Source organism: Lissotriton helveticus, chromosome 10 (assembly GCF_964261635.1).
Source record: "Lissotriton helveticus chromosome 10, aLisHel1.1, whole genome shotgun sequence".
In the NCBI taxonomy this organism is placed as follows: Eukaryota; Metazoa; Chordata; class Amphibia; order Caudata; family Salamandridae; genus Lissotriton; species Lissotriton helveticus.
This window is the reverse complement of record NC_136071.1, coordinates 243,760,994-243,774,914: the sequence shown is the minus strand read 5'-3', so window position 1 is coordinate 243,774,914 and position 13,921 is coordinate 243,760,994. Positions and strand designations below refer to the sequence as shown.

The 13,921-nt window shown below is 46.5% G+C and overlaps 1 protein-coding gene across 1 annotated transcript in view; it reads left to right on the top strand.

The window, feature by feature from the left end:
- Nucleotides 1-13,921, top strand: part of NATD1 (N-acetyltransferase domain containing 1) — a 73,235-nt gene that overhangs the window by 38,975 nt on the left and 20,339 nt on the right. Inside the window, exon 2 of the mRNA XM_078665236.1 lies at nt 8,121-8,239. Coding sequence (XP_078521362.1) covers nt 8,121-8,239 — 119 coding nt within the window. The remainder of the gene's footprint in view (nt 1-8,120; nt 8,240-13,921) is intronic.

Below are 13,921 nucleotides of genomic sequence, written 5' to 3'. Positions count from 1 at the left end.
TCTTTCTGTGATCCCGTTATCGCCGCTGTCGCCGCCAGGGCACCTTGCTTGTCAGCTGCTATTTGCGTGAGCAGAAGGGCCTGTTGGTTTCTGTTCTGTTTCCGGATACGTTGCGATTTGCGTGCCCTCGGTGGCTTCGGGCGTCCTCGATCTCCTCTGCCCCTGCGATCCGTGCCTGCCCTATACGATTCCAGCCAAGTCCAGGCGTCTTCAGGTGTCAGGAAGAAGTGGGTCGATCCGTCCAGAATGACTCGCAGTTTAGCTGGGAACAGCAGCGAGTATTGGAGCCCCTCGTCCCTGAGTTCTTTTTTGACGGACCGAAAGGAGGTCCTACGTCGCTGTATGTCCTGCGTGTAGACCGGGAAAATCGTGACAGTGCCGTTCTCCACCTTAAAGGGCCCTTTCGTGCGTGCGTTCTGGATCAATAAATCCCTGTCCTTAAAGTGAAGAAGTCTAGCAACCACAGGTCGAGGTGGGCCGCCCAGCAGGGGTGGTTTGGCTGGGACCCTGTGCGCCCGTTCGAGTGTGAAAAAACCGGAAAGGCCCTCTGGGGCAACCTGCGTTCGGAACCAGTTCTCCATGTAGGCCACCATGTCCGTCCCTTCCACTTTCTCGGGCATACCAACCACTCTGACGTTATTGCGTCGGTTTCGGCTTTCAGCATCCTCGGTCTTCTTTTCCAGGGTTGCCAGGCGCTGCAGTGCATCCTCCAACTTGCGTTCCACTGTCACCACCGCCGGTTTCAAGTCCTGAACCATCACCTCAGTTTCTTTCACTCTGTCTACCAGTTTCGAGTCCCAGTCCCGTCGCAACCTGCGAGATGTCGTTGTGCAAGGACTCCTTGGTCGCTGTAATGGCCTCTAGGATTTTGTCTAATCGATCATTCAGCCTTCTTTCCGCTATTGTGCCCTCTTCGCCCTCTCCGTCGTCTTGGGTAACAATCTGTGCCCCAACGTCCTCTGCCTTAGACTTTGGCTTCATTATTGCCTGTAACGTCCGCACAAGCCCGCAGAAGGAGAGCTGCCTGCAGCAGCGGGAGGTCCCGGGAAGTGTCCGGGTTGGTATATTCAAAGGTGTCCCCTAGTTGACGCCAGGGCTCCCAGTACAGCGGTCACCATCAATTCACCTCCCCGCGTCGGCCGTATGTTCAGCACTGGGGCCCTCAGTTTCCCCACCACGGCTCACCTCCAGGGGTAAGAGACACTCAGCAGCTCGCTGTTCGCCCCCATATTGTGGTCAGGGTGCCTAGGCCACCTCAGTTGCCTCGCGCTTTTGCCTGTCCACCAATAGTCCGGCCACTCACTTCGCCAGCATCAGGTGATCCCTCCCCACCTGCACTCAAGTCCATGTGAGCTTTGCAGGCACAGTGTGTTATCAGATCAGGTGAAGAAGGCTCTGCCACCGCATATGCGCCTGTGTCACCTCAGTACTCCTTCAGTGGACCAGCGTGCTCCACCTCTGCGCTGGAAGGCAGCTCACTCTCACTGTCCGCATCCAATGATTTCCCTATGTCAATGTCGCAGAGCATGGGAGAAAAGCGGGTTCAGCGTGTCAGCAGGCAGACCTAAACAGGCTCTGCCATCGCTCCCAGGATTGCGGCTCCTCAGCGCTCCCTCAGTGTTCTAGCGCTAGGGGTTAAAACAGGCAACTCGCTGCGGCACCGGGCTGCATCAGCGCTCGTATCAGGAAGCCCGCACCAGTTGCTGGAGCAGCGCCGCAGTCCTATCCCGTCCTCCGCCTCCGCGGCTCCAGGCGGAGGTCCGCCGCCCCACACACTCCAGGACCTCAGGGAGGACCCAGCCGCCAGTTGCCTGCCACCTTCTGCGCTACCTCCTCCGCACGTCAAGCAATCCGGCTCCCCGCAGGGTAACAGGGTCCACCAGGGGTCGGCAAACTATAGCCACCAGCCCAGGAGCCGTACCTCACGTGTGATTCCCAGAGGTCCAGGGCTCCGCAGGTCAATTGCCGAGCAGGCGTAGCACCCGTCCGCTCCACTTCCACAATCGCCGTGAGCTGGCCAAGGCGCCCCCCGGCTGCAAGTCCGCACAGGCAGCGGCTCTCAGGGAATCTTCCCGGCGGCCGCGACCTTGGGTCGCATCATGGGTCTCCCACAGTGGAGCCAAGTTCGATGCAGCCCGCACAGCAGCGCCAGCCCTCCGGCCCCCGGGACCAGGTCGCTAATTGCTCCTTGTAATCTCGGCTCACTCAATGGCCCACGAGCATCCAGCCACAGGAGTTTTGGTGATTGACAGTGGGAATCTCCGGCGGCCGCAGCCATTTTAAAGGTCCGCGCCACGGACTGCCGGCCCTTCAGGCAGCTCCAACTTCGCAACGAAGCCCTCCGTCGCCGCAAAATCAGTCGCGGGATGAACCCCCGGTATTCCGGTAACCGGTCCACTGCTGTTTGCTGCAGTCAGGAGTGTTCATCAGGATTAAACCCGGGGTCAGGCGCGGAGCTATCGGCTCACGCCGCCGTCGCCATCGGCGTCCAAGCCACGCCCCTCTCTTTCACTCTCATATACAGTCTTTCCCTTACTCACTCCAAAGCAACTCGAGTCCAAGGCGAATTATCATGATAAAAAATATATTTACCCTCTGAAATTAGATACTATTTGTTAACTTTCTGACAATCTAGAAGGGCCAGGTGCTGGTCATAATATACAATTGGTTTACAGTGATCCTTTTATGCTTATGCAGCAGGGGGATTCTGGCTCAGATTGCTTCAATGCGCCTTACATTTTTCTGTTTGTTGATATTTTATAGAGTGAAACAAGATCTACTTTTTACATATTTTATTTCTCCATATTTTGTATCCATCCTAATATATTAACACCTGCAAAGTCAGTGAAATACTAACTACGTGTGAAGAAAGGCAGTTTCTTAATTTTTTTGTTTAAATAGCGGACATTTTATCACGTACGATAAACGTTTCTTAGCGCGGTTTAGGTTGCACCACCATGCCACTTGATGACATAATTTTCGGCACTCTGCAGAAATATGAGTTAAAAAAAAAAACAGCCTAATCAAAGTGCAAACTCAGCGGCGTGAGGATGAGTTATTACTAATAGATTTAGAAATAAGTAGCTGGTTAGTGCTCACCCATCCACTCTGGGAGGGATTAAATGTATTCCTAGCCTGTCACCGGTTTGTTTCCATTGCTGATGAGTTTGCCGCCTGCCTGGATTTGATGGGAATAGTGGTGCTAGATTGTGGTGAGAGCAAGCATCTTTCACATACTGAGTTATGAAGATAGCTTAATACGGCACAGATTTGGACCTTTCCTGTTCCTTTATTGTTTTTGTCTGGAGCGGGCCATCCATTCAATTGACAAGCAGAGATCAAACAGACTTGGGTACCTCCAACAAGCGGGAGAAACATGGAGTCTCGTTCCATAGGAAGTGTAAAACCTTCACTGCTACTCCCATGCACTGTCCCTATAAGGGTCCCTCTTTAATGGGGTGTGTACTTCCAGTCTTTGGGTCACTGGTATATGGATCATTATAAGGGTGTGAGAAACCTAGGTGCAGGCTCCTGTTAACTTCCTTGTGAGTAGGGAATGCTTTTGACAGGATTTAAAGGTCTTCATTGAATCTGACAGCCATGGCACTAAAAGCAAATGAAGGACGTCTATCGGATGAGTATGCACCGACACCCGTAGTAAAGACGAAGTTGACCATTCTGAGCCTTCTTAAACCTAATATAAATTGACAGAGGACTATATTCCACCACAGACCGAGTTTCTACTTCCATCCTTCACAATCATCATTTTGACACATGAGACACAGTAGGGAAATGAAGGTTAGCCAGGGAGCAAAGTCCTTCTAGGTTCTGAAGAAAGCCGGCCAACTTAAGACCATTACATTTTGGGCAAAAACATATTAACCACTGTAGGATGATGGAGGTTTTCTATGAACTCTTGTGATTAGACCTGTTCAAGTAGGACTTGAATGAAGGATTAAACGTGGGCTTGCCCATGGTTGGCGAAGTTCTGAGTGGAGGTGATGGGTGTGATACCATGTTGGAAACACTTAAAGATGAAATCCCGCTTGGTATGGTGTCAACAAGGAGGCAGATTGGAATACATTGAGTGACGTCTATGGCAGTAGAAGTAGAAGCCTGGAACACCGGCTTAACAGAGTGGCAAAATAGCAGATTGGATTAAAAAAGTTAAGGAAGACCTGATAGCCGAGGGCAAAATGCTGGTTAGCATCACGGACTTGCCTAATAGCAGATTCCCTTTAATTGGTGCTGAGGTACACTCGAAACAATTTGTGGACAAACTAGATCGAATGTGGGGCTTACCGCTGGTTAAAAAGTACTGCATACTGTTTTTTTATGCGAATGTACTGTATGTGCAATGATTTTTGTCTGCTCATGTGCCGTTGATAATTATGATCATAGATATTCGAAAATTAGAGGATTTTCTTACTCAATACAATCTTAACAGAGAAAGAGGCCGATTCTAAATTTAAACATCCGTACACGCTCAAAGAAAGTGCATATAGTGAATCTGCTGAATCGACTTGTTTCCTGGTTAGGAGCATCCCTTGTGGTGAAGCACGCCAGCTAGTGTAGGTGAGGAGTCTACATCCTTTCATACAGAAGACGGTACATTGTGCCACATATCTGCATTGCATTCTTTTGTGGCAAAACGTGATCTACACCCCAGATCAGCACATCCATTAGTGCACCATGTTATATATTTATTCCATGCCAGTGAAAATAAATGTGGTTAAATAACACAATAGTTCGTGGCCAAGTACTGGGAAGCCGCAGAGCAGCCAAACCTCCAGAAATGGAAAACGGGGATGGACTTTTACATGTGCTGAAAACGTCACATAAAAGGCCAGAGGGTGCCCCAAGAAGTTCGAATAATATGGGGTCCCTGGATGAACATTACGGCATAGACCTGGGAGCTAGCTGGAGAGGGCTCCTTTCAACACTGTCCCACTAACTTATGGTAGCAACCTGTGTACCACAACCTATTATTTGAAGACGGAACGATCACCTAGAATAACTTGAAAATGCACTGTACTCATGCAAACTCTGTACGATTGTATTTACACTCGAATACAGTTATGGTTGTCGGTGTGTGTTTGAGCACCTGGCATTGTCTGATGAAATATCTAATAAAAATATATAAAAAAAAAAAAAAAATAGTTGAAACTAGTAAACATATTTTCACTAAAGTATTACTGCAGTGCAAAGGCCAAATCCCATGCGTCCGTCCGCCACCCCCGAGGTGGAGGGACCGTCCGCAGGGGCAGCGGCGGTCCCTCCGTTGGAATTAGGATGTGACCGCCACCCTGGCGGTCACATCCCGTATAGTTAACATTGCGGCGGGTGCTGCTTTAAGCAGCACCCGCCGCAAAGTTAAAAATGCATGGTGTGCATTTGCAGGCACAAAGCGTCAGGCACCGCGCGGTGCCTGCCGCATTGTGCATGCAAATGCAGGGGGGTCCCAATGGTTTTTAGCCCGTTGGTTATGTGCACCAGACATGCACGAGAGGACAGCGGAACGTAGAATCAACAAGGGGAGGGCAAGAAGGAGATGTAGACCACACTGAGGTGGGTGAGAGGGAGGTACAGGCAACCCGCGGAGGGCAGAAGGGCAGCAAAAGAAACACTGGAGGGCAAGAGGAATGGGGAGCAAACCCAGGTTGGAGGAAAGCAACACAGAGGGCACAGGTTGGGGGAACGAAACTGGTGGAGAAGGAGAGTGCAGGTGGGGGAAGCAACACAGATGGGGCAGGGAGATGATGGAGAGAAGCATGCAGGCAACCACTACAGAGAGGGAGCAGAAAGAAGCTCTTAGACTAAAGAGAGAAACACGAGTCAAGGGGCAAGAGGTACATGAGGTTACGGCTCAAAACCACGTGCACTCTCATGGAGTGCTGAACACAAATGAAAAAAAACTAGTGCTTGAAAAGCAAGACATCGAAGCAAAGATGCCAGGCAAAGAGACGATAATGAGTAACCCTGGGCGGAGTTACGCGCAACTCCGCGAAGTGGCAAAAAAACTCTGCCGCGCTATGCGGAGCTCCGCAAGCAGCGGAGTTCCATAGAAAAATGCTGTTTGCGGTGATTGCACAGTGCGGATGCTTGTCCGCACTGTGCAGTCATCGCAAATGGCACCTTGTACAGCGCAAGCAGTCCCTTCTTTCTCTTTTCTGCCGCTCATGTCGATTTTTACTCAAGCAGCAGCTTTCTCAACGCGAACAAGCAGATTCTCATCGCGAGCGGTCGCGAGCATACATGACCACTCGCAATGACAAACCTGACCACCCCTCATTGAGGAATCTCGCCGGGATGTTTATTTTCCACGCTCGCCTACTTGATGTTGATGATCGCGAATGAGGAAAAATCTCGCCGGGAGGTTGATTTTCCTCGCTCGTCGTCGCCAACTTGATGTTGACGATCACAAGCGAGGAAAAAAACTCTGCTACGATGCGGAGTTTTCCAAAACTCTGCGAGGTCCGTGTAACGCGAAGTGTGGGAAACTCCGCAAACTCCGCAAGTGGAGCGAAGTTAACCGCCCAGGCTTAGTAACGAGGCAATGTTCCCTGGGTGGGACAAACACAAAGTTGGCAAACAGGGACACAAATAAGCATGCAAATGAGTGACAGGAAAAACTAACCAATGGTAAGCCTTGGAAAGGCTCCAAGCCCCTCTATGTTCTTGGTAAGCCACAGTATGCCTCACAACAGACGCAACTTAAAAAGACAGAATTTCATTAACCGTATTGGGGAATGGGACTACATAAACCACTTGAGACTTCACTTCATGTTACGTTTACCCCTTCCCCACACTCCACAATGGCAATAGATAGCATATTACACCTTTCACTTATTATTTTTGACATGTTTATCATTATGTTTAAGATACCGTCATAGTAATAGTGTGTTGCACCCTTTCCATCTTTCATATTAGGAGAATAACCGTATCACTTCACAGAGCCCACACATAATGTTTGCTTGCATACAATGCTGATATAATGGAATGTCAAAATTAAAACCCATAACCAAACTTGCAACTTAAACAATATAACCACACTTCATGTTCAATATTCCCATCTGTTGCCTCCGAATAACCGTGTTTGTGTGAGAAACCTCCAGTTGCTTTGAACAATATCCTGGCATGGAAAATGTGAACCAAATACACCAACAGACCCCAGGGTCGACCATCCTCCTGAAAAGGCAAATTGTAATTGCATGCACCTTTACGTTGGATCTGTATGCAAGCAGAACATTTCAATACATTTGTGCAGAAAAGTCAGACCAGCGTAGCCAAGATGGCAACTTTTCTTACATGTGAACCCAAAGAACTGATTTTAGTCTTGTAAGAAGTCGTCTTTTGTATAACAATATGAGCAGAGAGATGATAGTTGTTAATACAAACCACTGGGCAAGGATGCAAACGCTACTCCGATTGCTAGAGAACATAGTGACCCCAGACCTTGCCTGGGCATTCCAAACATAACCTTGTGGGCAAATCCAGGAGGACCATACCAGAAACCGTGAGTACAAGTAAACGTTTTGTGTGTCGGTGGATTGAAAAAGTTGTGCAAGTTATTTTTATTGTTTCTTACTTTAAAACCATGGAAGGTATATTTTTTGTGCCTTTTTATTTGCCAATACTATTAATCAGTGTGAATACGAGTTCAGTGATGTATGTTACTTTTTGGTTAGAACCTTTTTGCAGTTTTGGATAAAGGTTAGAGATGACTATACAGCCGAGGAGTGTAAACTGCACTTTCAATTTCGTTGTATTGATTAAAAGTGTGTATATGACACTCTCTTGCTATATCCACCTTCCCACCATCTCAAACTTATCAGATACTCTTATGCTCATTGTCTCCCATCTATCATGTTGTTCTCAACGGTCTCTTTGTGGAGAAGCACATAGGCTGATATTATTAGCTGTGGTGCTACATGAGTACAAGAAGTGTCTAATTAACCCCAATACAATAGCCTCTTCTTTCCATTCGTTTTGCCCTAAATGTTCAGATTAGGAGCTCTGAGAAAGACTAGAATATACTGAGTAGTATGTCTCCTCTCTTCCTTTTTATCAGCATCTTGCCCCCTTTAACTGTGTGCCTTGGTTTATATATATATTGCCAGGATGCCATGACCGGGCGGTTTTGCTGTATGAATATGTAGGAAAACGGACAGTGGACTTGCAGCACACTGAAGTTCCTGATGCCTTCAGAGGCCGAGGCATCGCCAAACACCTGGCTAAGGTAAGAGCAAGGGAAAGAGTATACTGCATCCTGGTTTAGCTTCCTTTTCTACCCTCAGGCTGAAAATAGAAAGAAAATCCATTAGATCGACCAGCATCCATCCCAAATATTTTTCTACAGGCTCAAACTTTTCTCTGTGGTTTTCACGCCCTTATATGCATACAGAATATCCTGTTACTTTCCTGCATGCAGTCATCAAGGTTGCTACTGTTTCAGGGTCCTTTCTTCAATTTAAGGAGTATTTCTGCTGAAGTGTTAATTTTCTAAGATTAACATTTGTAAAGTTTTCTTGAAATATTGCAATGACAGGACTAGAATATATCAAAGGAAATCTTACCCCATATTTTTCGTATTGTGCAAACCTATTTACTCTGTCCGACGATAAACTTACCATTGTGATACTTAGGATTTCTACAGCACAAGTTTGAAATCACGTTTAAACCAAACGTGCAGATGGGTGCAGGTATAATTAATGGACGTGCTTGAAGATAGTGGTTAGCAAAACTGATTAGCATTAGCTGAGCCCCGCAGGTGACAAATGACTACACCATGTAGAGAGCCTGGTAATGGTCTTGGTTGCTTATCAGTAACCGCCTTGGAAGGATGCATATTGTCATTCCTCATGAACCTTAGTAAGTCGTATGATGATCCATATAATAAGGAATGCCACATCGACTATCTTTGAGCACCCCATTGAGGTATGCATTGTCCGGCTTGTATCTCTTTGTTAATGTTAGTGACTGTTCCTACAGGAAATTCTTGACCTGCTGCTTTATTGTGTTAAAAACTGTTAATGTGTAAAGGACCAAACCTGTATAATTTCTTTACCAGGCACTTTTAAAGTGTGCAGCCGTGTAGTTACCCATTAAATGATATACTAAGCTCCCGTCCACTAATGTTCTGGCACAAGCTCTTTTGTCATGGTTGGGTTCTGCTGCAATAGAAATAATCACTTCTGCACCTGAAAAATGTGTCTTGCGGTAGAGCCAATATCGACTGACTGATTCCATGATTTAAATAAATAATGCCTTCCTATTTTAAGGTTTGCTTTGGCTATGTGTCCTACCCCAAATACTGGCAGTACTTCTATGTCGAATATGGGTATCAAGGCAACAGGTAACCTACTCACTCCGCAAAGCAGCAGAGTCCACTAATCATTGTTGTAGTGATCAGTGTAAGTGCACAGTGCTTCTCGGGTACTCCTCCTCTGGGTTGGCTCCCTGAACTTGAAGAGGATTCTCAAGGAATTCTGTTATACTTGTCCCTGCTGCCCAGCTTAGAATGTGTGATGCAAGAGCCTGCTAGAATGTTCAGTGTGGATGTCTGGCAGTTGAATGTGGGCTGAGTGGCAGGAGGCCACTCCTGGTGGGGTTTCCCCTTTATATATCTTACCTAACATCATACCTGAATAAAGGAGCATCAAGAAAGCATATGGATTACCTGACTTTATTTACAACATTTTTGGCGACTTGGTGACAGAAAGAGGAACCAACAGCAACAGAAATCTACAATTTTAAAACAGAAGAACCTACAAAGGGACAAGAGTCTTGAACTCATAGAAGAAAAGAACATCTAAGAGAAACAGAGAACGAACATTTGAGAGTATTCAAGAAAAGAACTGAGAAAGAACATTTAAAAGGTAAAAACTCTCTCTGTTCTAATGCGTGTTTAAGCTTACTAGCATTAAGAAACCCCACCAGTGACCAAGAAATCGGTCGCCCTAAGAATCAGGAGTGCCAGATCAAGCTCAACTGAAGCTGACCAGTTAAAGCAACTCTGAGTAAAAGGAAACAAGTGATTTACAAAGAGAATACTGTTTGCTGAAAGAAAAAAAAAAAAGTGATTTTGAACATAATTTCTAGCAAAGAAGTGTGAGATTAATCAGCCTCCTACCTCCGTGGTTGCGCCCCAACACGAATGATTTGCAGACAAGGAGATACAAGCATTGGAAATGCAATAGGTCTCGCAATAACGCGAGTCTGAACTATTAGCATTGTAAATGATAATGCCCTTTATTTTTGCGTTCTGGTTTTTGGAACATAAATAAAAGGCTTTGTCATTTACAAGGCCTATAGCTTAAATTTGCGTTAAAACGAGACCTATTGCATTGCAATGGTGGTGGTGCTGCTGAGTTTTCTCTGAATCAGCACCCACAATCTGCACTCTGAATCTGCACCCACAATCTGCACCCACAATCTGCACTCTGAATCTGCACCCACAATCTGCACCCACAATCTGCACCCACAATCTGCACTCTGAATCTGCACCCAGAATCTGCACTCTCAATCTGCACCCACAATCTGCACCCACAATCTGCACCCACAATCTGCACTCTGAATCTGCACCCACAATCTGCACCCACAATCTGCACCCACAATCTGCACCCACAATCTGCACCCTGAATCTGCACCCACAATCTGCACCCACAATCTGCACTCTGAATCTGCACCCACAATCTGCACCCACAATGTGTGAGTGGCGTTGCGTGTGTGAGTGGCGTTGCGTGTGTGAGTGGCGTTGCGTGGATGAGTGGCGTTGCGTGGATGAGTGGCGTTGCGTGGATGAGTGGGGTTGCGTGGATGAGTGGGGTTGCGTGGGTGAGTGGGGTTGCGTGTGTGAGTGGCGTTGCGTGTGTGAGTTGCGTGTGTGAGTGGCGTTGCGTGTGTGAGTGGCGTTGCGTGGATGATAGTGGGCTTGCGTGGGTGTGAGTGGCGTTGCGTGTCTGTAAGTGTTGCTGTGTGGGTGAAAGTGGCACAGAGCCTTTGATGTGGCCTGGCGCAGGAGAAATGCTGCTGCTGCTAATTAAATACAAGAGTGGCCGGGAAACACAAGTACGGCCGGCCACATAATTAGGGGAGGAGAAGCCGCACAGCACACGCTGGGAGAAGCCCTTTGATGTGCTGTGCGGCCGCGATGCGCGCTCTGTGCTGGGGGAGGGGGGAGGGCCATTAGCCTGAACTCGCGGCAAGATCAAACGAAGGGTGGGAGGGACATTGAGGAACAGATGGCCATGAAAGTGTATGGGCCAAAAGCGCGTGCCTGTGGCCACGTGCACTCGAAGAAAACGCCACGAAAAAAAGCGGTGGTTTCACAATCAGTTCGAGCACTTGAATTCTCGCCATTTCCCATTCCTTCGGAATGGTAAAGGCGAGACCTAAAAAAGGAGGAGGACAGCCATAAATTAACCCAGCTGTCAGAGGTTCGGAAAGTAGTCAGCTGTGAGCGATCTTTCTTTGAGTTTTCCTTTTAAAACAGATTTTGTCAATTGTGGAAGTGGATGCGCTGTTTTAAATGCGATGCTACACTGTTTAATGACATGAGGAGAGAGTCACGGGCAGTGCGCAGTGAAATCAAACAAGTTTGGACATATGCGGCAGATCGGCACTACGGAGAAACATTACATTTAATATTCTCATGTTGTGACACCTGTCTACATTTTTTAACATTGGTTTCACGGTGAGTGGCAAATTCAAACGGTTGTCATTTTATTTGAAATTCAAAGTGGACATACACTCACCGGTTCTCGAGCTGCAGCTAGACAGCCTCTATGACGCATCATCCTCAGTGTGCATTGCTGCTCATACACGCTTGTCAACACTGGCGTGCCGAGAGCCACACGGTGCGACGTGTGATACGTGCCGCCATTTTGAGCATATCTGTATTGCCTGTCGCTCAAGGAGTGCTTAGTTACTGACAGACAGATATGTGAAAATCATTGGAACATCGGGAGTAAAGGAAATTGCGCTCTGCCGTTATTTTTTCTAAACAACATAAGTTCGTTTGTGAAGGTGTCCTAACCAATGGAGAATTTAATTTAATTTAATTTAAAAATATTTATAGAGCGCGCTTTTACCCAGCGGTTTCATGGCGCTAAGAATGCAGGCTGCGAACTTCCTCTGCCGCAGTTTTAGCGGTCAATTTGCTGAACTGGTACTTGTGTGGCACAACCTTGCTACTCATTTAAATGACTAAATTTGGAAAGGACCTCGGCTGAGACATCGCTCACCGCAGTTAAGTGGGGTGAGACAGATGACATTTGGAGAGCAGTTTTCTTTGCAATAGAAGATAACCTCGGGTGAGAGATCGCTCACCGGAGCTATTTCATTGCTGTTTGCTAAATTTACTTGTGACACTATATTTACCTATGTGCTTAATTTACTTTTGACAAAATGGTTCTGTGAAGGTAGTGGAAGGGGTTTGTGATGAGTTTGTAGAAGCTAAGTGCCCTGTATTTGTTCCTGGGATGGCCTCATTCTTTGAGGTTATGGGAGCTATGTGTTTGAAATGTCACAGTGTGCTCTGTTTCTTTTTGGTTGTGAAGTGATAAGTTTGGTACTTACTTGAAGTTTAATGGAGCTTTGAGTTCCAATTTTTCAAATATTTTACATGGAGTTTCTGGGAGCTTAGAGTTCCGCCTTTAAACATTATTATTGAGTTTCTGGGAACTTGGAATTCCACTTTTTAGATACTCTTATGGAATTTGAGGGAACTTGAAGTTCCACTTATAAATGTTTTTATGCAACTTGAGGGAACTTGGAGTTCCCCTTGTAATATTTTTATGGAGTTTGAGGGAACTTGGAGTTCCACTTTCAAATATTTTTGTGGAGTTTGAGGGAACTTGGAGTTCCACTTTTAGATATTTTCATGGAGTTTGATGGAGCTTGGAGTTCCACTTTTTAATACTCTCATGGAGTTTTGAGGGAGCTTGGAGTTCCACTGTACTGTTACGCCGTAAGTTGGGACCTTGTTGCCTCTTACTGACCTGGCCAGTCGTTTTTTTGGGTTTTTGGGTTGAGTATGTGATGTGTGGGCGTGATAGTGTGTTGGTTATTTCATTGTGTCAGTAATGTTTGTTTAAGGAAGAGAGAAGGTGGTGTGAATGTTATTTATTAGTTGCGTGATTGGTTTGTGAAGATGTTAAAATTGCTAATCTTATCTTGTTTTACATTTATGTGGAAATTGCGTGATGTGACTTGCTATCTCATTTACTCTCCGCAATTTCTATTCATCTCTCTCGTTCATCAAATCAAAGAAGGGAGATGTGTTATACTTGTCCCCGCTGCCCAGCTTAGAATGTGTGATGCAAGAGCCTGCTAGAATGTTCAGTGTGGATGTCTGGCAGTTGAATGTGGGCTGAGTGGCAGGAGGCCACTCCTGGCGGGGTTTCCCCTTTATATATCTTACCTAACATCATACCTGAATAAAGGAGCATCAAGAAAGCATATGGATTACCTGACTTTATTTACAACAAATTCCATCCCCACAACTGCATACCCCATGTAAAGACCTGTTTGTCTAGAGAAATGGTGAGGGAAGAGCCCAGGTAAGGGAAGAGCCCAGGTAAGCAATTAAGGTAGAAGCTTTGAAGACGTCTTGGATGGACCAAGAAACTTGTCTTTTGAGGGGTCAGGGAACGATCATAAGCACGCACTAGAGGGGACCTCTGCATGTTTGCCAACAAGTGATTGAAAAGTGAGTGTGCAGAACAGACAAAAAAACATCTTTAAAAAATATGCGTTTTAGCAGATCCAAACATGGGGACATCACAGCTCCTGTGGAAGTCAGTTTCCCATTTTCTCTGCCATGGTGAAGAATGTGTTTCCTCCAAGTGCAACGTGGAATAAACCTTGTCTGGCTAAGACTACTCTTAGGGGATCGGAGACTCCAAATAGTGTACCTCTG